Source organism: Ruditapes philippinarum, unplaced genomic scaffold (assembly GCF_026571515.1).
Source record: "Ruditapes philippinarum isolate M1 unplaced genomic scaffold, ASM2657151v2 ctg4226_1_1_1_1, whole genome shotgun sequence".
Classification (NCBI taxonomy): domain Eukaryota; kingdom Metazoa; phylum Mollusca; class Bivalvia; order Venerida; family Veneridae; genus Ruditapes; species Ruditapes philippinarum.
In genome coordinates this window covers 20,815-47,500 of record NW_026859295.1, presented here as the reverse complement: position 1 = coordinate 47,500, position 26,686 = coordinate 20,815, and the positions used below count along the sequence as shown (strand labels likewise).

The following is a 26,686-nucleotide window of genomic DNA, read 5'->3' as shown; positions in this document are numbered from 1 at the left end:
CTTAAGCAGAATGCGGCGTTAATAGTTTATTTATTTAATAAATATGTGTTCTATAAAGTTACTTTGGTTTAACTAAACAAAATTGACCGTGACATGTATATACGTTTGTATGATTTTTACTCGAGAAAGAAAGAAGTCTTTCTGTCAACCTAGGGATCAAAGTCAGGTCATGACTCCAGTACAAGGAGGTCCCTAGATCAAAGGTAAAGTCACAGTCAAGATAAATTGCTAGATTTATTTTGATAAAAAAATATATGTAAATTTGACATGTTCTCAGTTTTTTGAATTAATTTCATCATTTTTGTTTGTCATAAATTGTATAATTATAACGGCAGAGTATCAGAGTAGTATAGTATAATAGAGTTATTTCTAATAATGGAAATTTCAACAATACATGTATAATATAGTTATGAAAGATTAAAATAGCCTTAGATATTTTTTTATGTACATAAAAAGATTAAACGTTACCGGAAATCAAATTTCTAATTATTCTTCTTAGTGTAATGTTTGTTTGAGACTAACTTACATTTTCATTTCACATTCTAATAGAATTATCCAATGCAATAAATATACATTTGAATTTTAGGAGTATCAACACATCCAAAAAAATAAACCAAAGGCTGACTGTGCAAATATTCCCTAGAATATTTTAATCTTAATATTGGAATGCTTGTTAGCAATATGCACTCGCATTCAATGAAGTAAGTTTGCCATTTTCTTTACAACTGTTGTTAGGGCGCCATCTACCGGAAAGAGTGACATATGTTCATTACACCACGATTGTATGCCTATTAAATCAAGCGTAACGTGTTTTTGAATGAAATAGCATATAGATTGATTCATTTTCTTTTATGACACTGTATGGACTCGCTATACTGTCGTGTAATGTCTTATATATTTTTCTAAGCACTTGATTAATAACATTATATGTTTCATACTAACCGTCTCCAATGTATTTTCAACGTATAAATGGCTAAGTGAAAAAAAAGAAAGAAAATATTATATCTTTATATTATTAATAATAAACAATATAACAACAAAAGTTTTCCATCTCCAGAAATATGTCTTCATCTGATGAAAATGTATCTGAAGATGTATTCTGTATCTGTTTCGAAACCCTATCCTGGCTTGATATCAACAAATGACTTGTCCACTCTACATTTTGGACAAAACCATCATTTTTAGGGTTGTTTCAAATTGAATATTGATTGAATAGCTTCCCTGGTACATTTTATTCATACGGCACTGATGTGTCAGTTTATTTTGATCTGCTTTGGTCGCTTTTGGGTAGAAACTTGCCACCAGCATTCTAAAGGTTAAAATTAATGTTTATTTAATGTCAAATCATTACTTAAAGCTACGTTACGTCCGTTTTGTTTTTCTCAATAAAAATATTAAATTCAAATGGAAAGACAGACGATTAGAAGAGTACGATTGTTTACGGAAATAGCCGAAGATATACCAGTGAACCGAATAGATGATATAATGATATTATACATGTTATAGACTACGTTAAATGACAGTCTTTTGTCTCCAAATTCTAATTTTCGTTACAGTTACTTCCGGTCAGTATTTCCAGCTTCCGGGAACGTACAAACGCTACTTTTCGGTTTATATCTATTTAAACACTATTGAATTTGTTGTGAACTTCCGAACTTCCGTGTAAAATAGGAAGGCGTTTATCAAAGCTGCTCAGTTAAACCGTGAGTGAAAAAAATTATCAAGATCAGTGTCTCCACTTAAGTTATAGAATTTATATTAAACAACTTAAAATTTCAGAAAAGTGTTTTTTTTTTCTTTAAATAATTCTTATGGATTTTATAACGTCTTTTTTCATTGGTTATAATAAAACAGTTGCATAATCTTGATAATGTTAACAAGTATCATTGGTCATGCAATTTTAAAGTGAATATTCACAAGGAAAGGTTGGATATCATTAAATCTAATTAAGGCGCCTTAACGACTTGTCTTTTTTCTACAGAAGTTATTGCAACACTAAGATAGATTCAGATAACTCGCTCGGTGAGGCAACTTTTGGCTTATTACATGTACGTTTAAACTGAAAGTAAAGAAGCTACGGGAGTAATGATAAAAGGGAGTTGCTTTTACAATAACACAAGACCAGTAGGTAAAGTAAATTTCTACAATTGAAAATGAACACATATTTTTATGGATGTTAACCTTGCCTATTTTTGGCCGAAGACCATTTAAAATCAATTTGACTTCCTGTAAAAGTTATAAGGAAGAACTGAGTATACATTGTAAAAATGATTTCCATTGGCCATTTTAAATTACAAATTGAAATCTGGGAATCTCATTTGACATTCTAAAATAAGTGTAAATGACAGTTTTAAAATAAAACGTGCAGGTATTCAAGTTAACCAGTGTTACTTCAGCCGAGTATCCTTTTTAAAGATTTTTATTTTTTCAGTATAATCATTGTTTCATTTTTACTTCGTACACTTATACATGTACCTAAATTTTCAAATATTATGTTCTTTTTTAATGATATAATTTTACCTGCGTTGAAGAACGAAATGTTCCAGCTCTTGATATTTAGTGATGAATATTATTTACCTTTATTAGTTGTTCTATAATTAATCTTAACATTTGAAATAACATGTAGTTTTATCATTACATAGTTTCTTGTTGATACAGAGATTTCAACGATTTGGGCCTTAGTTTTGCTTTTTTTATGCTTACAATTAAAATATTACCGTTTACGATGTTGCTCGTATACACTGATCATTCTTTCCTGAAGATGGTACAATTAAGTCACCTTATTATGAAAGGCAATTAGGGACATTTCATCTGTAAATTCATAGAGATGAAATGAAGAAAATCATAACATTGAAATGTTCCCATCCCGTCTTTGGTACTATACCTTGAACGTCATTTTTCTCTTTTGAATGATTTTTTCTTGCTGAAGAATACATACTAATACACTGTTTTTCTCTTTCAAACAGAGCAATTATGTCGGGTAGCAGTTTGAGCGACACGGCAATTATCATAATATCACTACTGGGTGTTACCGTCTTCCTGATGATCCTGGCGGTCATTGGTATATTTTGTGCATGCTGTCTATATTTTATTTTATTTGAGTCTCATCCATATTTAACAATTTTAAAAGACATATAAAATTACAATTACAATATGGTCATTCTAAAAAGAATTATCTGAGACTATATGTTTACATATATTTACATATACTAACATATACAGTAAAGTTCCACCAAAAAAAGACCACACAAAATGATGGCCCCAACAGCGGAAAGGTCCCATCAGCGAGCCACTTAGCTTCTATAACTTAAACTCTTATTCTTTATATTGCCGAGATTTGCATGATTTTTGAAACATTCAAGGTGGTCTTATTAGTGGAACTCCACTGCATATACATTAATGAACACTATACACGCATATACACCAATCAGTAATCAGCATTTTGTGGAACACCGAAGTGTTAACCTTATGTTAACACTTCGTTGCTCCACCCACACCATGACTGCACATAAACCAGACATCAATATTTTCCATATAGTTTTTTTTTGGGCAGTTAAAAAAAAAAAAAATTAATAGTACACAGTTGCTAATCCAGACATAAAATTTATCTTAAATTTATCTAAAATTTATCTAAAAAAAAGCTGTCAAATAAAACACTTAAAATTCTGTCATAAGTAATGATCAGCCTCTAAAAAACCAAACTTTACTTAGTAAGAATAGAAAATGAGAACTAGATTAGCAACCATGTCTTAATCATGTGATAAAAAACCTTAACTATTATTAAGAAAATCCTACCCATGTGTAAAAATTAATTTTATTTCGACAATTTACTACCATATATCTGGAGACACCGCAAGTCTGAAGATATATACAAGTATTGTCAAAACAAATATTATCTTACATTTTTATATACAATATTATTTTAAAAAAATTAAAATCATCTACTGAATCTCAAGTGTTGTGATACATATATCTATTTCGAATGTTAAGAATTTGATAACAGGATTTTGCCGCATACTTAACAATATTTGGATTGGAGAGTATAAAGTATAAACTTTTCATCATCACTTAAATTTCAACCCACTATCTATTTCCATAGCTTTTACAAACAGGTCGTTCCTAATGTCAGAATAAACATTGCAGTACAACAACACATGTTTTTCATTTTCTACCCCTAAATGGCATAAAGGACAAATTCTATCATTTACTGCCAGACACTCATATCTACCAGTCTCTACTGCCTAATTGGGGCTACTCCACAACGAAATTTAGCATATGCAGATCTATGTTTGCTATGCAGTATAGTTTTGACATATTCTTCTGTCTCATAGTTAAACTTGAAGTTTCTATATGTTCTTAGTTTATTAAGACCACAATTGCTAGAACTATATATCAGGTGAAGTGATTCAATCCATTTGTATAGATATTCACTAAAAACATTATCTACAACTTTATCTAACAATTCTTTCTTGTGTAAATGTACATGTTCCATAGCAATATAATCACCACAGTTGTATCTTATCAAAATATCTTGTACTCTATAATTCCAGTTTTTACAGTTGGTACCAGACACATATTTACAATGTTTAAAGATCGTTTTATTCAGACGTGAATCTGGCATACTTGAAAATTGCTGTCAAGGAAGTACCGAGAGTAATCGAAAGCAGCTAACAGATCAAAGACAATTTAGTAACATATTCTGTTGATTTGTCGCTTATTTTAATATTTCTCTAATAATTTTAGTGTCTAACATGTTCAATTCAATTTGTGCAATATATGCCTTCAAAGAAATTATGTAAACTTGGCAATAAGTTTCTTTAATTGTGATAAATAAGAATTTTTGTGATATTCATTCGGTATGAAATAGTGTGATTTTCTGTTAATTCGTCAATATACTTTTGTTTTCATAGGAACAGACGTTTACTTTAATACTGATCTATTTGCCGGGAATTCATCATCAACTATTTCCGAGTAGTACACACTACACACACTTTGGGTAAAAAAGGACCGTAGGGGGTAACAATGGCAAAAAGAACAAGAGCTGCTCGTCAACTTTAATGATAATTTGCTTGAAAAAAAATCACAATCGCCACTGGTATAAATCCACAAATAACAAAAAAAAAAAGGAATGAATTTTGAATATACTTTTGTTTCCATTGTTAAATGCAATTGTTAAATAGGAAAGTACTTTCAAGGGCTTCGTATCTATCTAGTGGCCAGTACTTTTGTCACGTGATTTATACGTATAAAACCCATATACAACGATAAAATGGGTAAACAGCACACAAATGTGTACTGTTATGCAATCATATGATTTTATGATGCTTTGAAATGTTATAATACTACTTGCAAAATATCACTATAACATTATCAATATCATCATCATCATCATCATCATCGTTATTGTCATCGTCATCCTCTTCATCATCAACGTTAAAGAAAAGCGAGTAAAGAGGCAAAACAGTTGTATGTGGAGGTATAAGTGCTCTATCGGCTAATGACTAGTCATATATATTTCGACCTGACTTTTTTTAACGTTACAACATTTTCATAAAATGTTGCTGTTGCAGTTCACGCAGAACCACCATTTGTTCGTATGGAACGCCATTGCCATCTTATCATGAGCATAGGTTTTATGCGCTGTAAATATAAATAGATCAAAATAAAGATATACTGTAAATAGTGATCTTTTTTTTCTTGTGCTTTTATTTCTTAATACGATGCGTCCATGCCATAACTCTATGCTCATGCGTTATTGTATTCTGGTTATCTTTGATAATATCATGACCATTTGCTTTTTTATGATGATATTTTTCGTTGAAGGTCATATGAGCAATTTATATAAATCAACACAAGAGAACTGATATGTAGGAAATTGCGTTTTCCAAAGGTCATATGGACGAGCCATCATACATGAATTTGTCAAATTATACGATAAGTGGAATATTTGCTGTGTTTAGTTAAAAGACACAATCATTTAGTCCTGGTTAAAACATAGCAATACCAATTGTAGCACAATGATACATTATGGTCATCAAAGTGTAATTGGTATCATTTTGTTATTATGTTATTACAATAAATTTTTAATATCTGTAATGATAGAAGGCTTTCATCCTGTACATAAAGAACAATGATAACTCCCCATCAGTTATTCGAATGAGAATTACTTGTGGAGGAATTGTGACGTTTTCAACATGGGAATAAAAGGTGATATTTTTTCTTGTCAAATTTGTATTAATTCTAATGTACTTGTGCTTATCAATTTGATTCGTTTACAACATTTGATATTTGTGATTATATATAGTGACTTATGTATCAAAAATGAACTGCAAATATGTTGTTGCAAACAAATTGTAAATACATTTAAAAGATAACATTCATTGTGATTATGTTAAAACTTGACATATAATTCACAGCTTTGTTGCGGTCATTGGTTCTAAAACAATTGCATTGATCTTTAAAAAATAACGAATCAAATAAAAACTACCCCTAAAATAACCAATGGAAGTATACATTTTAAGTAAGAGATTCACATTAGCAACGAGTACTATTACATTTTATGTACATTACTAAGAGGACCATCTAAAGATCAATTCCGTAAGATAATGAGGATTTATTACACATGTACATGCTTTTCGGTGGTTTATCGAAATATATAAGTGAGTGATGTAAAACTGATAACTCCACTGTTTCAAACAGTGAGACGACAAAATTGGTTTGAATTCTTACAATCTATGCATGTCTTAGCACAAGCAGTTAGGATGGTACGCGAGTTTATCCAAAATCATTTTTCCTGTTTCGGCGTCATATGTCCTAAATTGTATTTGTTCGCCGTAAAACCAAACAAAACAAACACATATGCATTAGATGAATATCCGGATATAAAATGTTTACATAATGCAGGCCAACTAAAGATAAAATTTAATCGCACATTTATGATTTTAACCTTTGGGTTTTGTTGTAATTTCAGAAGCTGTGATTTTTCTCTTACTGATTTGTATCCAGTCAATATCTTGCGTACCAGTCGAAATTGACGATGATCCTTTTTGTGACAATTACCACGAGTTGGTTTCATATGATATAGGATGCAGGCCAGACGGTTTCTTTAAGATGAGACATCTCTCAAGAATGATTGAAGTCTCACGAGATGACGCTCTAAGTGACGTACGAGCAACGTGCAGGTAAAACAAATATATCGACTTTGACAAAGACCCACACCCGCTTTTGTTGCTAGTTTTGGTAGTAAATTCTGACTGTATGATTTTTTTTGTTTGAAATGAAAACACAGAATAGCAAAATTAGCAAAGCACAATGTAGGTGTTTGCTGTTGCCTTCGACTACTTCAATAACAGTTTCATTTTGTTATTTGTTTTCGATAACAGTACAGGTCGTTAAAAAGCCGCAGAAAAAATATTGACTAAACAAACAAACAAAAATAATACAATGACCTTTGTTTTTGAGATATGCAAAACGTGTGAAAGGTGGATAGAACTCAACATTCGTTTTTATGATGTCTATTTGAACATGTATGTCTAAAACATGCTTGGGAAATGAACGTTTGGGTTTTTTGTTTTTGTCTGATATAAGGTTTGTCCGTTCTATTTCATGGAAACTCGTTCGTTTGTTTGTTTCGTAAACAGGTTCACAAACTCGCGGTTTATTCGCATGGCAAATTCATCAAAATACACTTTAACACTTTCACCTTTATCCTTTATATTTTTTCTCTCTATTATAACAAAAAAATCTAAAATGTCAGATTCTTTCAGTGCCTGTGTGTAATTTGAATTTTTCGCTCACATTCAGTACAGTCAGATGACCACGTTCCATTATAATGCGCATAATTTGTATATATTACCACTGTTAAAACACTTAATGAGATTTTCATGTGAATATAAATGGTTAATTTATATCAATATATCAATTTAAAACACTTATCATATACTATTATAATATCTATAACTATTTAGAGTAATAATTCATGACTTTATTTGACATTCTAGTATTATAATTATATTGTAAAACGTATAAATAAATAAATTAATTTATCAAAAAATACATAAATAAACAAAAATATTAAGAAAGAATGAAAGAAATAAAAAATAAAGAAAGAAAGACAGAATGAAATAAATCAATAAATAAATAGATGAATAAATTAATAAAAAAGTTATCTATCAATTAATAAATCAATAAAACAAACAAACAAACAAACACACACAAAAACAAACAAACAAACAAAATTAATAAATTGATAAAATATATAAAAAAATATAAGTTAATACCACTACATTCCGATTTAATACAAAACCGAGTACTCAAAAAAAGTAATGATTCTAGTTTTAAAAAAAGTTGTGATAGTAGTGCTATTGTATCATTTTATGAAAATGTAAAATAATAAATACAGAACTATAGTTAAGAAAATTGTATTATACCTAACAATTAGATTTCTGGTGGTGACAGAATCTGCCTGTGCGGACCAGTGCATGTCAATATCAGCTGGCTCATTTAATTAATCGTCTGATCTTGATCTGCACTGTTCTCCATTTACTCAAAATATATTTCGAAAATTTCCCTAACATGATGAATACTAACGGTTTGTTCACATTCAAATAACGAGTCCATTTACGATATTTTGTTTAGTAAGGATTGATTATTACATTTAATCATTTTAACAATTGCAGCAATGAGACAAATAAGGAGGCCTACAATAACTGTATGAATTTGTTGTCTCTCAAATGTCCAGTGCAATATGTCGAGGTGGATGAGTTTTTAAGAAATAAGATGAACATGTTTTGCGATGGTAGCGATGTCTCAGACTGGATTCAGAAAGGTATGAAAGGGCCAATAATTGTACTTGAATGTTTCCATGAAATAAAAAATGTTAAAGATATACTATGCTCAAATCTGATATAAGAAAATATTGATAATTACTACATAGTCTCTTTGTAAATATGAAATAAACATGTTTTGACTTCACACAAAGTTGATATGTCACGTTTAAAACTCTACACACTATAGGTCGCCACAATATGAATATATAGTGTAGTTAAAAACACTGGCAGCTTTTTTTTAAAGAAAAGACCAACATGACTTATCCAATGATAAAGAACGTGACTACCAATGTATAGTTTTCTTCATTTTTATACAAATTAAACATATTCAGTAAGAATTTCATAGGTTTTAATAAATTTCTCCGATCAAAATATTTTTACTCAAAGATGAGCATAGTATATCTTTACCGAAAAATAAATGAAAACTTTATATTACCACATTCAGACTTTGGTATGACTTTTTTTTGTTAGAACTTAAAACAAAAATAGAAATAATGGTAAACAATGTAAATACATTATTGATAAAGCTATTTTGAAAGTTTCTATTAAGGAACGTAATTTGATATTATTTAATATTATAAAAAGCAGCTTTTCCAAAAACAAACATCCCTTTAAAATTAAGCTTTCACCATTGGGTATACTTTGTCACAACGTTTCTTCACAAATGTTAACAATAGATATGATTTGTGTAAAATACATAATAATTTAGGTTTTGACTTTTACTGTTTATCTACCGACGTTAAATTATTCAAAATTCAAAACTATAAAGCAAAACAGTAACATGTCAACTTTATACAGACCATAAAACACTAAGGACATACAATTGATTACAACATTTATATATATGTATGCGGTGATAATATATCTTTGATTTCAGATACATTTTTTTGAATTATACGCTTTATGTTTACAGTAGTACACGACGGGTTTTCCAACAAACGTACTTGTTTAATGGTAACTGACGACGTACTGACTAACTGTGTGGAGGAGCTCAATATTGAAAACAGAGTTCCAGGATCTAATGTTTCCTTTGCAATGGCATTGGAACTCTTTCCATCGTATGTGATCTTTATTTCAAAGAACTTAATGTCAATATATTTAAGCCAATGTTAAAATTTGCACTGTGTTTATGTATAATTTTAATATTTATTAGTTTTTCTTTCTCAGTCTTTGATTGAATGAATCTAACGTCAAAATGCAGAATGCTTACCTTAAGAATAGTGTTTGAAAGTGTTATACATAATGTGAGTTCATAAGAATGCATTGGTACAACAGGTATTAAAAAGCAAATTGTTTTACTATAGTATATAACAGATTCTTACACTGTCATTACTATCAATTCTTGCAGCAGCTAGTTAACGAAGAAGAAAACGAAAAATAACAGATAAACTTACGAGAGCACGTGACGTTTTCTTTTCTTTCTTAAACATGAATGTTTAAGGACACCTGTATATATTTATGTACGAAACCACTACGATTGTAATATGGTGTATCATTTTAGGATTATTACCGAGATGTTTCATTGTATGAAGACAAAGTTTACCTTAACACCAACTCCGAGTGACGGTTGTGTTAGCTCTTGGCAAGATATACTGATACACTATTGGACGGACTTGATGTTTACGTCAAGCTTTTTTTCGCTCTTGTCTGTCCAAGATGCACAAGAACTTCTGGTATGTTTGAATACAATACTACTTCTACCTGTTCACAAATCTTTAAAAAAGCTAAGACAGATGGAAGTTTCATCAAGATAAAAGAGAAATACATAAGTTTACGATAATACTATGGATTTAGGTAGACGATTATTTACATGTCTTTTATCAGTTCAGCTACAAGTTTTATTTGTTTAATTTCTGTTTACTACTGATATTCTTCTGTTTTCAGGCTATTGCGGAGAGTGTCTCCGGAGGAGAGATCCTTAATATTTAGAACTTTACACACGCATACAAATGCAAACACGGGCAAAAATGGATTTAATATATATCCTAATGTTGGTGTATTCTTTCAGAAAGTTCTATTTCTGGGCATTCTAGTCTATATATATACATGTACTCCTTACTAAAAAACGTCATGTATATTTGTTTTTCCACAAATATATGAATCTGGAATGCCTACAAAATTTGGAAAAAATACAATTAATTGCATGATGTATATTCGTAATAAAAGTCAGTGATGTATTTTGATGTTTGTTAGATGTAATATCTTGGCTATCCTCAAAGACTTATCAATGCTCACAATAGTCCCGGCCTTGATCCGTGCACAAGCGTTGAAAGGTATCTATTAAATGTATGACTGAAAAGTTCAAAACAGCTATATGGTAAATAGTTAGAAATACATGTAAATGTACATGTCTATTCATAATCAATTTTACTATATACTAAACGTATGTCAAGTATGACGGAAATTTACGCTTTAATTTTATATCATTACAATGGTAGGGTAGGCAGGGCTTTTGTCTTTATTTTGATTCATTAAAAATTTATATACTGAAAAGAAAGAAAGTGAGTAAAACTCAAGTCACTCGAATGTATATTGAGTATTTTTTGACAATTTCTTTTTTTCATATAAAAAGTGTAATTGAACAGGCATACTGTTTTCAGTTTTGTTTTTATCTTGTTTTTAGGCCAATTTAAACATTCATAAACATACTTTAAGCCCCAAGAATAAAAGAAAAGTACCACCACCCACCAACAACACCACCACTTGAAACATGATGCCGACCAACACAACCACCGACAAAAATAAGAACAAAAATAAAAACAACAACAACATAGTTTTAAGTTAAATATTTTCCTAATAATTGCAAGATCTTTGTTTTACAAACTTGACATATTGTCCTATCCCAGCTGTTGCATGCTTTGTTGTATTCTTAGTGAAAAAAGCCACAGATGTTAAGCGCATCCTACCGTGTACTGATAATAATGATTTGTTGTGACAAATTATGAAGGAAAAGATCAACATCAACACCGGACAATTCCGAAGACTGAAAGCAGCCGCATACAATACTCAGCTCACCGGTAAGGCAATCAACATTTTTTGTATGCATGGTCACAGCTTTTACATGTTGAAAATATATATATCGTCAATGAAAAATAAAGGAGTATGCATATTGTACAGTTTTCATGATATGATGGTTTTATGCTATAACTCTGTGCGCATGTGTTATTCTATTTTGATTAATATATTGATACATGTATAATAAGGGCCATTTACTTTCTCTTATGCTAGTTGGCCGATAAATATCAACTATTTAAAGCATTTCACAAGATAATAAAGATCATGTATTCCGGAGGTTATATGGACGACCGTCCATGAAAATGAATAGGTCAAATTACACTTTAGTCGGACATTTACTGTTGTAACCATATGTTTGATACACATTTAATTACTACAATGCCTATCATAATTGTAAGCGTAATTGTACGTTATGGATATTTAATTTGAATAGGTTTCATTTTGTTATTATAATTGCTAATTACTGTAATTATAGAATGTTTTCCATCTATAAAATAACAAGGATTCCTCCGTGTAAGTTAGAATAGTTTGTGCAACAGTGAACTCACGATGGAAATAAAAGGTGGTCTTTTTCTTGTTAATTTTTATTGACTAAATCAATTTGATTCTTTACATTGTGTGTTTTGTGATTACATTCCGAGGATAGTAAAACATTAATTTTAATATTCGTAGTTGCAAATTATTGAAAACAAAAGAAAACATTTTGTTGTGATCATATATAAGATTTTCCGATTTAAAATGTTTGTCAATTTCCATTATAACATTTCATCCTTTGACAAGTAATCTAATGATCGCTTGCCGCAAGGGTTCAAACCTCGTCAGCGACAAGTCGTTGTTTCCTTGAGCAAGAAACTTTTCACTTATTGCTTAGGACTAGTTGGTTCCAAGAATAGATTCGAAAGTGTGTCTGTAAACTTATAGCTTCCTACACAATCGAACTAAAATAAATTCTGTATAAAAGCTAAACGCGCAAGGGAAACCCCAAAATGGTCGATAAAATATCTAAATTTATTAATGCTAAGTAAAAAATTTCTATGTTAAATCATTATAACACTCCAATAATCTAAATAGATGCTAAAATGATGATAAAATGATTTTCTGATCAATTGTGATCCATTGTTTGACATTTTGCCATTTTTTAATAAAAGAATCACCTACTGCTTTTTCCTTGTCGCTGACGTTAAACATCTCATAAGTGTAGACCCTTTTTTTGTACATTTTGCATTTGAAATAAACAAACATCTTCTTATTGTAACGAAGAATTAACGGCTAATCAAGTTCATTGTCAATTCAATGCAGTAGGTTTTATCACTCAAACTAATGTTTGGTATATGTAAGTGCTTGAAATTATAATTATATCTATCAAATACGAGTATATGAATATCTATTAAAGTCTTTGATGAAATATTGACTTGTTTGCAAAAAGATATGCCCCGACGTTGCAACGAAATCACCATCCTCTGCTATCCTTGGATAACGTTTTAGACAAATATTCAAATATGAAAAAAATTACATAATGTTGGTCAATTTAAACATTAATTTAATCAACTGTCCATAAATTATGAATTAAAATTTATCTTAATTTATTTTCTATTTCAGCGCAGTGGTTTTTCTCTTTGTGTTTTTTATCAGCTCAATATTTTGCAACCCAGTCGAATTTGCTGATGACACATTTTGTAGCAGATACAATGAATTTGTATCACATGATATGGATTGCTGACCAGACGGTTTCTTTCAGATGAAGTATTTCTATGGCAGACATGAAATCACACGAGATGACGTTCTCAGTGACATACGAACAACTTGCAGGTAAAAAAATATTCTGAAAACATTTTTTTTTCTAAATTAAATATGTTGGCACTTTTTTTTCGCGCAATGATATGGGCATGTTTATTTTGTATATGGAATCACATTCTTGGTCATTCTCTAAATACAAAGTAACGCCCATCTAGAAAAAAGCCTTTGTGAGACAAAGAATAGCACAATTACAAAGGCACAGCATAAGTCTTGTTGTTGCCGACTTCTTTGAGATATACAAATTATGTGAAAGGCGGATAGAATTCACGGATAAGACCTCATTTTTTGTGACTCAAATACGCAAGCAGGATAAGAGTCCGGAAAGGGTTTTTTCCGGTGTAATGTAAACATTGAATACATACATATCACCAAAAAAAACCAACAAAAAAAACAACAACAACAACTAAAATTTAACAACAAGATATATATACTGTTTATGGCCAAGTCCCAGAATCGGTCAGTATATTCGTCAGCGGACGTTAGATTTACAAACTTTTAATACACTTGTTACTATATATAGTAACAAAATTGCCTAGTAATATGATTTCAACTGATTTTGAGTGTCACGTGACCTATTATGAATTTGCGGCCCCGGCCGAGAACTAGTTATCAGCCCCCAGAACATGTGCAAGTGCACAAACTGAAACAATGACGTTATATTTTACGTCATCAAACAGTTAACTGTAAAAGTGAAAGTAGGTTGTCAGCACGAATCGCTTTATTTTTATTATGAGAGCTTAAGCGTATTTAGTACAAACACATTTTTGTTACTATTGAAATTTGAAGAAACAAATACGACAAATTCATTCCGAAAAAAATGAAAATAAAACTTGCTTCTAGATTCTACTGCTTTGAACACACAAACAGAAAACATCTCTGTACAGAACAGTAGAAGAGTGCTGTAGACAAGAATTTCACCGAAAGAACTTTGTTGTTGTTGTTGTGTTTTTAAATGCTACTATTAGATCTACCAAGTGTATTAAAGACATTAATACACGTCAGAGTAGGGCCGAAAGGTGATAATCGGCCCTGAATGAATAATGGCCCTCGGGCTAAAGCCCTCGGGTCCATTATTCATTTTGCGGGCCGATTATCACCTTCCGGCCCTCTCCTGCCGTGTATTAACCTCTTAATATCTAGAATAACTACCGATTAAAACAGGTCCTTTTGTCTTATCAACTTGCAATGTAAATTAACAAACAAAACGAGAAATTGAAAGAACTAGCATACTAGTCCCTGGTTCGACTATAGGTTGGATACGAGTCAACGATCTGGTCTCTCTACACAAAAAAAAATAATTTTGACAAGGTAAACAAAGATGGATAAAAGGGATTACTCTCCTGTTTTGTGTCTCACCACCATGCAAGAAGAACTAGACTGGCATTCCCTTGAACATCGCAGACTGGATTGTTGACTTATTATGTTAGTTCCGTGTGACAGCCATACAAAATTGCCCCGTACTTCACGTCAGGGTTGTTATTTTTTTATTGTCTTTCGGTATCATAATTGGAGAACTTTTGCGTGTTCAAGTTATGTACCGCCCAAGCCGGTGCTAGAGGGCGCCATGGATGTGCATTTTTCATTACCCCTCATGTACAGACTCAGTCAACCCGATTCTGCATTTTTCATGTAAATTTGCTTTCGAGGGTTCACTGTTTTTTGGATATTTATGAGAGATAACATTATCTAGTTGATTATCAATCAATTAATTTCTTAAAGTAATTGTAATTTCAATGATTACATGAGAAAGTCTTGGCAATCAATCATAATCAGTTACAATAAAATCTGAAATAAATTGTAATTATATCAATTTCTGGTCAATGTAATCATTCCCAGGTCTGGCTGGATTCGGCTGAAATATCCAAGATCACTCGGAACGTCCGTGATGTGTAGTCATGGCATGCACTGTTTTCTCTTCAGTCAGTATATATATGATGATATTTTATCTTAAAATGATGAACTGCTTGTTGTTAAGAAAGAAAGATCGAAGTTCATTTAAGATTTCATTGTAGTGAAGGTTAATGATTTTTTTATTGCAGCAATGAATCACGTAAAGACTCCTACATGGACTGTATGAATGTATTGTCCCTTAAATGCCCAGCAGAATATGTCCAGGTGGCTGAGTATTTAAGAAATAAGATGAACGTGTTTCGTGACGGAATCGACGTCTCAGAGTGGATACAAAAGGGTATGAAATGGTCATTGAACTTAAGAATGTTTAAAACATTTTTGCTAAAAAAATACAACAAAAAAAAACAACAAAAAAACAAAAAAAAAAAACAATAAAAAACAAACAAGAATGTGATGTCTTCTTTTAACCAATAGCAATGTATTACACAACAGAAATCAGAATTATGACAAAGGCAAAGTAATCTATAAAGGTTAATGTTTCTGTAAAATGCGTGATTTAATAAAATAGTAACAAGAAGTAGAAGAAAAATATGAAAAACCCCGCATTTATTGAAAAGGTTTACGATCATCGTCCCGCCTGTGTGTAAAAGATATGTTTTGGGTTCCGAAAATACAGTGCTAATATATATTGGCGTTCATTTATTCAAAACACTAAACAGTGCAAAGTTAAGTCAATCCATACTGCAAAAGTGCTTTGCAATTCATTATAACATTATACATATATCGACGCAGTGATAATGTTCCAAATACATATTTGTACTATGTACATTATTTGTAGTGGTGCATGACTGGTTTTCTGACAAACTTACATGTGTAAGGGTACTCGACGAAGTGTTTTCCGAATGTAATGAAGAGCTTGTTGTCCAAAGCAGAATGCATGGACCTTACATTTCTTTTGCAAAGGCATCAGAAATTTACCCACGGTATGAAACTTTATTTCATATAACTTATTTTAAGATATTTCATCTAATATAAATAACTGAAAACAAAGATTGTACTCATGCTTTTCGTTCGTATATTACCGCCTGAAAAATTCCCCGGGCTTATTAAATCCCTTGCGATACAAGCTCAGGCTTTAAAGGCGCCGCCCTCTTACGCCAGTAAATACAATTGCACGATAAAAATGATAAAAGTACATTAATACATATAGAATGATATCAATGAGGTTTATCATTTCAGCATAACTAGCGAGGTTTTTCAATGTATGCAGACGAAGTTCATTTTAAAACCAACTCCGAATGACGGGTGTGGGAGCCCTTGGCAAGATGTGCTGATAAACTTTTGGTTGGAACTTCTGTTTACATCAAGCATTTTTACTAACTTGTCTGTTCAAGATGCACAAGATTTTCTGGTATGTTTGAGTAAAATATGAAGAAAATTGATAGTTTCAAACAGTACTGTAAATTTAGGATCCTTGATCATTTACATTTATTTATCAATTTAGGAATTCAAATGAGCTTAACATCGGACATGGTGAATAAGAACAATGAAGTGCATTGTTTTCTATTTCTCAAAATAAATTTCTTTGAAAATAAAAATAAACAAATTCAGCTTCAAAAGTATAGAGCTTGGTCAGATTGAAAATATATGCAGGCTAGTCTGATAATAATAATAATAATAATAATAATAATAATAATAATAAAAATAATAAAAATAAGAAACCCAGAGAAAAACCGAATCCATAAATAACGCCAAAACGGTTGGTTTGATTGAGCTTGTTTGTGGACGGAACTGGAAAGTGCAAGTTACCGTCACCGGTCTATGCAGAATTCAACATGTAATCACGAAAATGGTGAAACCATTTTAATCACAATTATATCTGTAATAAATTGATCCACGTCAAGTACAAATAAAATTTCTTTGCAAATCTTTTTGGATATGTGTGTATGAAAGATATTAATACACATGTTTGGTAGTATTTCTAAAAAAGTTCATATTTTGAAAATAGCAGCACTTTTACACAAAAAAAAAAAAAAAAAAAAAAAAAAAAAATAATAATAAAAGCTAAACTTAAATTTTGTAAAAATATTTATGTTTACATTGTAATAGTTTACTGTTATATGCCTTTTTCTACATTGGTCGGTACTTTTATCAAAACCGAGTATGCAAATAAGAATGTTTTGATTCTTTTCATTAGTTTCAAAAGTATCTTCTGTTCACAATTTTCTAAGTTATGACAAACTTCAAGATAGCAAAGAAAGAGTGCTTAGTTTAAAGTAATGTAATCGAATCAGGTAGAAGTTCTTGTGCATGCAGCGCTACAATAAGTTTCACACTTCAATTATTTTATCAGTTCAGCAACAACTTTATTTCCAACCTATTGGTGACAACAGATTTATTTTTTATTTTCAGGCTTTAGCACGGAATGTCACCAGAGGAGAGATCCTTAATATATAGAACCTCACACAGGCACACAAATGCAAACGCATACCAAAATTGAATTGTTGTATATCCTTATGTTTGGTGTATTCTTTCAATTATATTTCTGGCCCATGTTACTTACATATAATATATATTCTTTGGTGAAAAAGCGTCCACAACTATATTTATACGGAATTTCACATGTAGAAAACCAACGACGCCCTTCTTTTGTTTTGTAGATTTAATAAACTTAAGTTTATTTCCTCATAAGACTGTATATTATACTTTTTGTGACAAAATTGGCCCGGCCCTGATCGAGGTGAATGTATGTGGTACAGGTTGTGTGATATTACCTGAATGTATGGCGGAAAAGTGTATAACATTTGATCAATAAAATCGTTCAAATATAGTTGTGTTGTTTTATTAATCTTTCAAAAGGTACAGCCTCATCGCCACATCTGCTGACAGTCCTTAAGTATGTTCATAATTGCCTGTTTATAACAAACGTTACGTGAGATCTCTTGATAACGATATTTCAAGTGCAAGAGATAATTAGAAAGAGTTTACAAATATATAAACGGTCCTTATCAATGGGGCGACGTAGGTCAGATATGACAAAAAGTTAACGTTATTAAATCCCATTACTAAAGTAGTCATGCCATGCGCATTAAGTAAAGAAAGGCAGTGATTAATTAATACTCAAATCACCAATGACTTCACAAGCACCTGCTACCAGAATTAAGCAGTTTTACTGGTTGACAAGAAGAACTAATATTTATATGCATTATATAGCAGGAGATTTTTAAATTCTAATAACTTTTTTATCTTTGGATCGATTTTTTAATACATTTGAATGTTCTGTACATTTGTATTTTTAAATATAAGCGGATTAATTTCTTGCTTTTAAAAAAGAACACTCGACTGTTTTTTAACTGTTTTTTTTTCAATAGTTTTCTAGCACCAAGTTTTACTCTTTACCAAGAAAAAATGAAAAGGTTTTACAAATTTATTTTTTAATGTATAAAATATGAGTAAAATGACCTTTCTAATGATATAAAATGCTAAGCTGTTTCATGAAAAATAAGTATGTTATTATAAATATAAAAATACTATAATTTGCATTTTATTAGCCACCATATTTTTGCCAATCAACCGCATTTTACCTGTATGTATGATCAACAATTTGTTACTATTAATAAATTTCATAACAATAGCTTGCAACTTGCCATAGTCTGTAGGATTGACACAGATCTCTTATCTAACTATTTACTTTAACAATTCTACTTGCGTAAAGTAATGAATAGACTTTATCTTATTCCAATGTACATTTCTGATTTCGAAAATGTAAAAGCTTAAAGAGGAAGATCACTACAAACGTACGTATAATATTTACAACGAATATTTAAATAGTAACAATTTCATTTTTCTGTTTACATGTGTAATTCTTTCACATAACTTACTTAACTTCATTACTTATTTCAATTTCATCCTTTGTAGATTTTTCCCTTTTAAGCGTTTCAGTCGCTCGTAGTTAAATAATAAAGTTTTATGTTTAAAGGCTTTGTAACCTCAGTGAAATATTAAATTCGGTTATTTCTTTATAAATAATGCTTTTTGGAACTTACAATATTGATAAATCCTAATTTGAGCATCATTTTGTTATATAAAACCATGAAAAAATGTGTTACATGATCTTTAAACCATAAGATCAAATTTTCCAATAAGGAATGAATGCATATAATTTAATGATTACATTTTATATGTACAAATATTTTCAGTAGATACTTTATATATCCTTCGATGTTTGAAAATTGTTGTATGAGCATGATTACATACATATATAATGTCACGTATGAGTGGTATAAAACCTCAAGTACAAAACATACAGGATCTTTAAGGTAATTTATTTAAATGAATATATATAAATATACATTAATATTTCATTTTATTTCAGCTTTTCAATGTCAGAAACGACTAACACCGTGAGTTATTATCATAGCTCGGACTGTTTGAGTATTGTTGTTATTTTCGGGAGTGTGACTTTAGGCCTTCTGATCATAATAATAATCTGTATATGCTGGATATGTTGTAGAAGAAAAACTCAACGAGACGGAATAGTAATTCAATCTACGTCACAAATGCAACCTGGTTAGTTCTTTGTCTCCTTAATATGAAATATGTTTCTGTGTTATATTTTACATTATTGTAAGGTTGAGAGTTTTTTTTATTGTTTTTTCCTTTTCGTTTGATTCTAAGAAATTGAATATTGACAATAACGCACGGAATGGAAACTGAGGTCTTCCTCTCTCCACCAGTTAAACTGGAAAATCGCCCAAAAGGCCTTTACTGTTACAGTATTGGTTCAACGTAAACCACAACAATAACAACAACAAAAACAAAAAAATCTTGGCAGTTGTAGACCTAGATGATAAGTTTATATATTGCATGGACAGATTGTTTAATAGGGGATTATTTTTTTCAGTTAGAAAGGCACCTGTTTATATTCTGAAGCAAGTTTGCCTTCTGCAAGCATTCAGACTCTTCATAGAAGATGAGCAGTGTGTTATTTTATATATACGAAGCAATATTGCAAGATAAAGATTAACTTCACTTTGTTTAATAATTTATCTTTTTTTAAAAAAGCACTTTTATCAGAAGTTTTTTTTAACATACCATGAAAGGCATACCACTATATTTATTTGAATGTTACAAATGGACCGAACATAATTTTTTATGTAAAGAAATATCATAGTGATGCACATGAATTAAAGAATAATATTTGAATCATTCCTTCAACATCAAACGGTTTCATTTGTATTATGTACTATTTCAGGGTCAATTATGATGTCACAAGGTCAAAACTTACATCACAGCCAGTGTCAAGGTCATTGTCAACATACCATAGCGGCGCCATCTACAGTTCAGCACGGTGTTAGTGATTGCAGATATTAAGCATCACAAAACATGTGTAACATTTTTGAGAAAAACAATCTAATAAGTTTTATGTAAATTGCAGAAAATATGCTGAAATCAATAATCTGAATGCATATTTTACATGTAATCATTTACAAGAATAAATGTATTATAGTGAAACAGCCAAGTTTTCATTGTTTTAAATACTAGAGGAAAGGAATTTACATAAGTCACATTTGACATGTGTTTTCTTCAATCCATGACATTTTTCACTATGTTTGTTTTCACGTTGGAATAAAAGAAATAGAATATATTTGTTTGTTTTGCATGTAAAATCAAATTCACATATATCTCATTGAGTGGGCACCAGATGCACTATTTTCACACGTGGCGTAGCCATTCGTGATTCAAATATAATGTCAGTTTCCACTGCAAACCGTGTAATAATATTGTTTAAATCATATAATACGTGAAATGATTACCAAACTCTCTCATTATTATATTTTCTAATTGTGTTTTCATTAAATCGAAAGTAAGTAGTTTGATAGTCAAACATAAACACAATCCATTAATGGAAAAACAACAGGTGCGAAACTCTATGTTATCTTAAATTTGATCAGTACGTTCCTCCATTGATATGTAATTATGTGTAGTTATTATTTAGCATAAAATAAATACAAACTCTCTGATATGTGAATTTATTAATACTCCTAAGAGTCCAAGGGTAAGAATAATTCGTTGATTCCCATCCTGTATCGTTATTTACAAAATATTTGAAACTTTGTGTTTTATTACATTATATTGGTTCTAATAATGTATACATTCGTGCGCAGGTTTTATGCAAATTACGTCACACAAATGTCTTAGATAACGATAGGTATGCCAATGAGTATCTAATACCTACTATCAACTTTGTAAATGACTGAGGGTTGAGCTCATGTGGCATTTCGGCGTATCAGTCTAAGCAAGTCCCTTAAATAAGGTTTTATATGAATTAACTGGATGCTACTTAAAGCATAAGCGCAACTTTTTTCATATTGATTAATTTAAAGAGTCAATTTTCTTTTCTATTATTTGTCCAATACATCATAAATATTGTTCACTAATACAAGGCTGACAACTTTCATAGCTATGAATAACGATAATCTATTTTAAATAATGAATTTTTTAAAATTGCATCTATTAAAAGCTATTTCAATCCTGTCAATACTGTAATAAAAATAAATTATCTAAAGTGGACGATGATAACATTATCTACAAAAACGCAATATTTATTATTCTAATACGCTGCACACTATTTCTCCATTAAAATGAATAGGGCAAACAAGTGCAATTTAGTACACGATATATGCACAGCATAAAAACGAATGCTTGCATGTGAGATAAGACGAAATTTAAAAATGGACGTCAGAAATTACATCTACGCTAGAGCTCAACTTACTTTTATCAATTCTCTTTTTTATTACTAGCATGATAGAGTGGAAATAGATCTAAATATGAATATATCCTTGCATTATACTATAACAATGCACGGTTTATCGTTGAAATGCTTTGCAACTTATGATTCGTTTCTATCGGCCTTGTTGATTATATTCCTACGTTTTTGAACTCGAACCGTGAATTTCTCTACAACAGTGCACTCAAAATTTAAATTATATCGACATAAAATATTACGAGCATTGAATGAATATATAATGACACAAAGATCCATACTATCAACATGTCCAATGTCATGATCTTCTGACTTCAACACATGTTTATGATAATGGTCAACAAACAATAAATTAACTGTTACCAAATCAGGACCCTGGCTTTCACAGAAGCATGTTATTTAACCGCTCATCTGTTTATATGTTTAGATATTGTGGTAATCACTGTAATTAGTACATAAACGTTTTGATATTTCTTTGCTTAAATGCGTTTACTATGATGAAATTATACACGCAATGTTTAAGAAAGGTCAATGAATACTTCAGCCTTGTAGTAATAACACGTAGGATTTTGATAACACGTGCTGAGGAAAAGAATGCATGGACCTTACATTTCTTTTGCAAAGGCATCAGAAATTTACCCACGGTATGTAACTTTATTTCATAGAACTTATTTTAAGATATTTCATCTAATATGAAAATGGAACTGAAAACAAAGATTGTACTCATGCCTTTCGTTCGTATATTACCGCCTGCAATATTCCCCGGGCTTATTAAATCCCTTGCGATACAAGCTCGGGCTTTAAATGCGCCCTCGAACGCCAGTAAATACAATTGCACGATAGAAGTACATTAATACATATAGATTGATATCAATGAGGTTTATCATTTCAGCATAACTAGCGAGGTATTTCAATGTATGCAAACGAAGTTCACTTTAAAACCAACTCCAAATGACGGGTGTGGGAGCCCTTGGCAAGATGTGCTGATAAACTTTTGGTTGGAACTTCTGTTTACATCAAGCATTTTTACTAACTTGTCTGTTCAAGATGCACAAGATTTCTGCTATGTTTGAGTCAAATATAAAGAAAATTGATAGTTTCAAACAGTACTGTAAATTTATGATCCTTGATCATTTACATTTATTTATCAATTTAGTACATTGTTTTGAATTTCTCAAAATGCTTTTTTTGAAAATAGAAATAAACAATTTCAGCTTCAAAAGTATAGAGCTTGGTCAGATTGAAAAGATATGCAGGCTGGTCAGACGTTACACTGGCGTTAAATGCATACCACATTTGTTTCTAAAAAGCTATGGTTAGAATAATAAAAAAAATAATAATAGTAATAATAATAAACCGAATCCATAAAGAACGCCAAAAACGGTCGGTTTGATTGAACTTGTTTATGGACGGAACTGGAAATTGCAAGTTACCGTCACCGGTTTATGCAGAATTCAACATGTAATCACGAAAATGGTGAAACCATTTTGAATACAATTATATCTGTAATAAATTGATCCACGTCAAGTAAAAATAAAATGTCTTTGCAAATCTTTTTGGATATGTGTGTATGAAAGATATTAATACACATGTTTGTATTATTTCTAAAATAGTTCATATTTTGAAATAGCAGCACTTTTACAAAAAAAAAAAAAAAATAAAATAAAATAAAAAAAAAAATAATAAAAAGCTAAACTTAAATTTTGTAAAATATTTATGTTAAACATTGTAGATAGTTGTGCCCTTTTCTACATTGGTCGTACTTATTATCAAACCGAGTATGCAAATAAGAATGTTTTGATTTCTTTTCATTAGTTTCAAAAGTATCTTCCTGTTCACAATTTTCTAAGTTATGACAAACTTCAAGATAGCAAAGAAAGAGTGCTTAGTTTAAAGTAATGTAATCGAATCAGGTAGAAGTCTTGTGCATGCAGCGCTACAATAAGTTTCACACTTCTATTATTTCATCAGTTTAGCAACAACTTTATTTCCAACATTTTGGTGACAACTGATATCTTTTATATATATATTTTCAGGCTTTAGCACGGAATGTCACCAGAGGAGAGATCCTTAATATATAGAACCTTACAAAGGCACACAAATGCAAACTCGTGCCAAAATTGAATTGTTCTATATCCTTATGTTTGGTGTATTATTTCAATTACATTTCTTGCCCATGTAACTTACATATAATATATATTCTTTGTTGGAAAAAAGCGTCCACAGCTATATTTATACGGAATTTCACATGTAGGAAACCAATGACGCCCTTCTTATGTTTTGCAGATTTTACAAACTTAAGCATATTTCCTCAAAAGACTGTGTATTATACTTTTTGTGACAAAATTGGCCTGACCCTGACCGAGGTGAATGTATTTGGTACAGGTTGTATGATAATACATGAATGTATGACGGAAAAGTGTTTAACATGTGATCAATAAAATCGTTCAAATATAGTTGTGTTGTTTGTTCATATTAATTTATTAATCTTTCAAAAGGTACAAGCCCCATTGCCACATTTGCTGAAAGTTACGTATGTTTATAATTAACTGCTTATACAAACGTTTCGTAATATAACGTGAGTGCAAAGAGTTTACAAATATATAAACGGTCCTTATCAATGTGACGACTAAATTAATGTATGTCAAATGTGACAAGAAGTTCACGTTATTAAATCCTATTACTAAAGTAGGCATGCCGTGCGCATTAATTAAAGAAAGGCAGTGATTAATGCTCAAATCACTTGGAAAATATATAGACAATTTTTGACTGTTTCTATTTTTTCATGAAAACCTGAATGTACAGGTGCCCTTCTTTCGCCAAGCGGAAGCCAATATCATATTACATTTTCTAAGTTACGTTCTTTGAAAATCTTGATTGAAAAGATGAAATGCTTTTTGTTATCTTCGGAATAAAAATATGTAATATTTAGTCTCTGTTATTGTTTGAATTCATGTATTACTTGTTACTAGGGAAGCGTCCGAGTGCAAATTTAACGTGTTCTATAAAAAAAGATAACTCCTACGTAGGACTTAGTAACTCATACGTAGGACTTTATTACTCCTACGACGGAGATATAAAAACCTAATTAGAAGTTTTAAAGTCCTACGTAGGACTTTATAAGTCCTACGTAGGAGATTTAAAAACCTAATTAGGAGTTTTAAAGTCCTACGTAGGAGTTAAAAAGTCCTATGAAAAAGTCCTATGTAGGAGTTAAAAAGTCCTACGTAGGAGTTATAAACTCCTAATTAGGTCTTTTTTTATCTTCTACGTAAAAATTACAAAGTCCTACGTAGGACTTATAAAGTCTTCGTAGGAGTTATAAACTTCTAATTAGGCTTTTCTATCTCCTACGAAGGAGTTTTCAATTTTATAGAACACATTAAATTGACACCAGGACGCTTCCGTATGTTACACTATTCTTACTCCAAGGAAGAAAATAACAAACATGGTGAAAGCCCTAAAAGCTGTGATTTGGTAAGATGTCGTTATATTATGTAATGAAAGCACTTATATTTATATGTGTCGTTACAAACAATCACCAAATACTCTTGATCTCTTGGAAGCATAGTTTATCTCTTATCTTAATACAACTGTAACGAGTTGGCTTAAATATTACTTGTTTTTTTTGTCACTGATAAGATTATGACCAATATAACCTACTAAGCCTAAGATGTGCATAAACAATATAAGGTTTATAAAGAAATGAACAGTATAGTTTCCTTGTACTGTTTAATTTCAGAATTATGATTGCCCGTAATGTCCTGTAGATTGTCATCAACACTTATGTGCTTGCTAAAATTCTTGAACCAACTAAACTTCTTACGAGTTTCACTAAGTTGGTGAGTATTTTATTATCATCTCCTAAAATGCGGGTCTATCTTGAACTGGGTCTATGAAATATATAACATTCATCATATAATGAGCATTTCCCATATGAGTATTTCATTATTACCTTAAAATGCATGTCCATCTAGATATCAGTCACGGAAACAAATTACTTTTATTTATCTAAAAATAAGCGTTTTTCCTTATGAAAGACATTCATTTTGCTTCGTAATGTATGAATCTTTTAGGTTCATTTCCTCTAAAAGGAATCATGTTAAAATTAAAATCAATAATCCACTTATATTTTTTTGTAATTACTCTAATTATCTTCAGATTAAAACAACAACAACAACAACAACAACAACAACAAAAAAAAACAAAAAAACAACAACAGCGATAAATATTTCTGTATTCCGTTTGGTAATTGTTATTTTAGTTTTTAAGATTAATAAAAGAACTACAACTAGGTCTCTTTGATTAGACAGGACTAACTAAAAGATGAGTGTAGATTTAATACTGAATTTATCGAACGAGTTGAATAGAAATATTTCATGCGAGCCTCTGTTCATATATGAACCAGAAACACAAAACAAATTCGTAA

At 30.7% G+C, this 26,686-nt stretch overlaps 3 protein-coding genes and 1 long non-coding RNA gene across 4 annotated transcripts in view; 3 read left to right on the top strand and 1 right to left on the bottom strand.

Moving 5' to 3' along the window:
- Positions 1–790, bottom strand: part of LOC132755977 (arylsulfatase J-like) — a 5,595-nt gene extending 4,805 nt beyond the window's left edge. The window contains exon 1 of the mRNA XM_060746917.1: positions 527–790. Within this exon, the coding sequence (XP_060602900.1) occupies positions 527–534 (8 nt within the window). The 5' untranslated portion in view covers positions 535–790. The remainder of the gene's footprint in view (positions 1–526) is intronic.
- Positions 791–6,107: 5,317 nt separating this feature from the next.
- LOC132755975 (uncharacterized) lies at positions 6,108–11,348 on the top strand. Its single transcript, XM_060746914.1, has 6 exons — positions 6,108–6,207; positions 6,971–7,181; positions 8,679–8,827; positions 9,742–9,886; positions 10,330–10,501; positions 10,713–11,348. Exons 1-6 carry the CDS (start codon positions 6,195–6,197, stop codon positions 10,755–10,757), a joined length of 735 nt encoding a protein of 244 aa, XP_060602897.1. The 5' UTR covers positions 6,108–6,194; the 3' UTR covers positions 10,758–11,348.
- A 421-nt stretch (positions 11,349–11,769) lies between these two features.
- LOC132755979 (uncharacterized) lies at positions 11,770–18,227 on the top strand. Its single transcript, XM_060746919.1, has 6 exons — positions 11,770–11,845; positions 13,568–13,652; positions 15,680–15,828; positions 16,330–16,474; positions 16,731–16,902; positions 17,904–18,227. Exons 1-6 carry the CDS (start codon positions 11,770–11,772, stop codon positions 17,946–17,948), a joined length of 672 nt encoding a protein of 223 aa, XP_060602902.1. The 3' UTR covers positions 17,949–18,227.
- Positions 18,228–19,135: 908 nt separating this feature from the next.
- On the top strand, positions 19,136–20,987 carry LOC132755981 (uncharacterized). Its single transcript, XR_009629273.1, has 3 exons — positions 19,136–19,288; positions 19,867–20,060; positions 20,746–20,987. It is a non-coding gene; the product is annotated as an uncharacterized LOC132755981 (long non-coding RNA).
- The last annotated feature ends 5,699 nt before the right edge of the window (positions 20,988–26,686 follow it).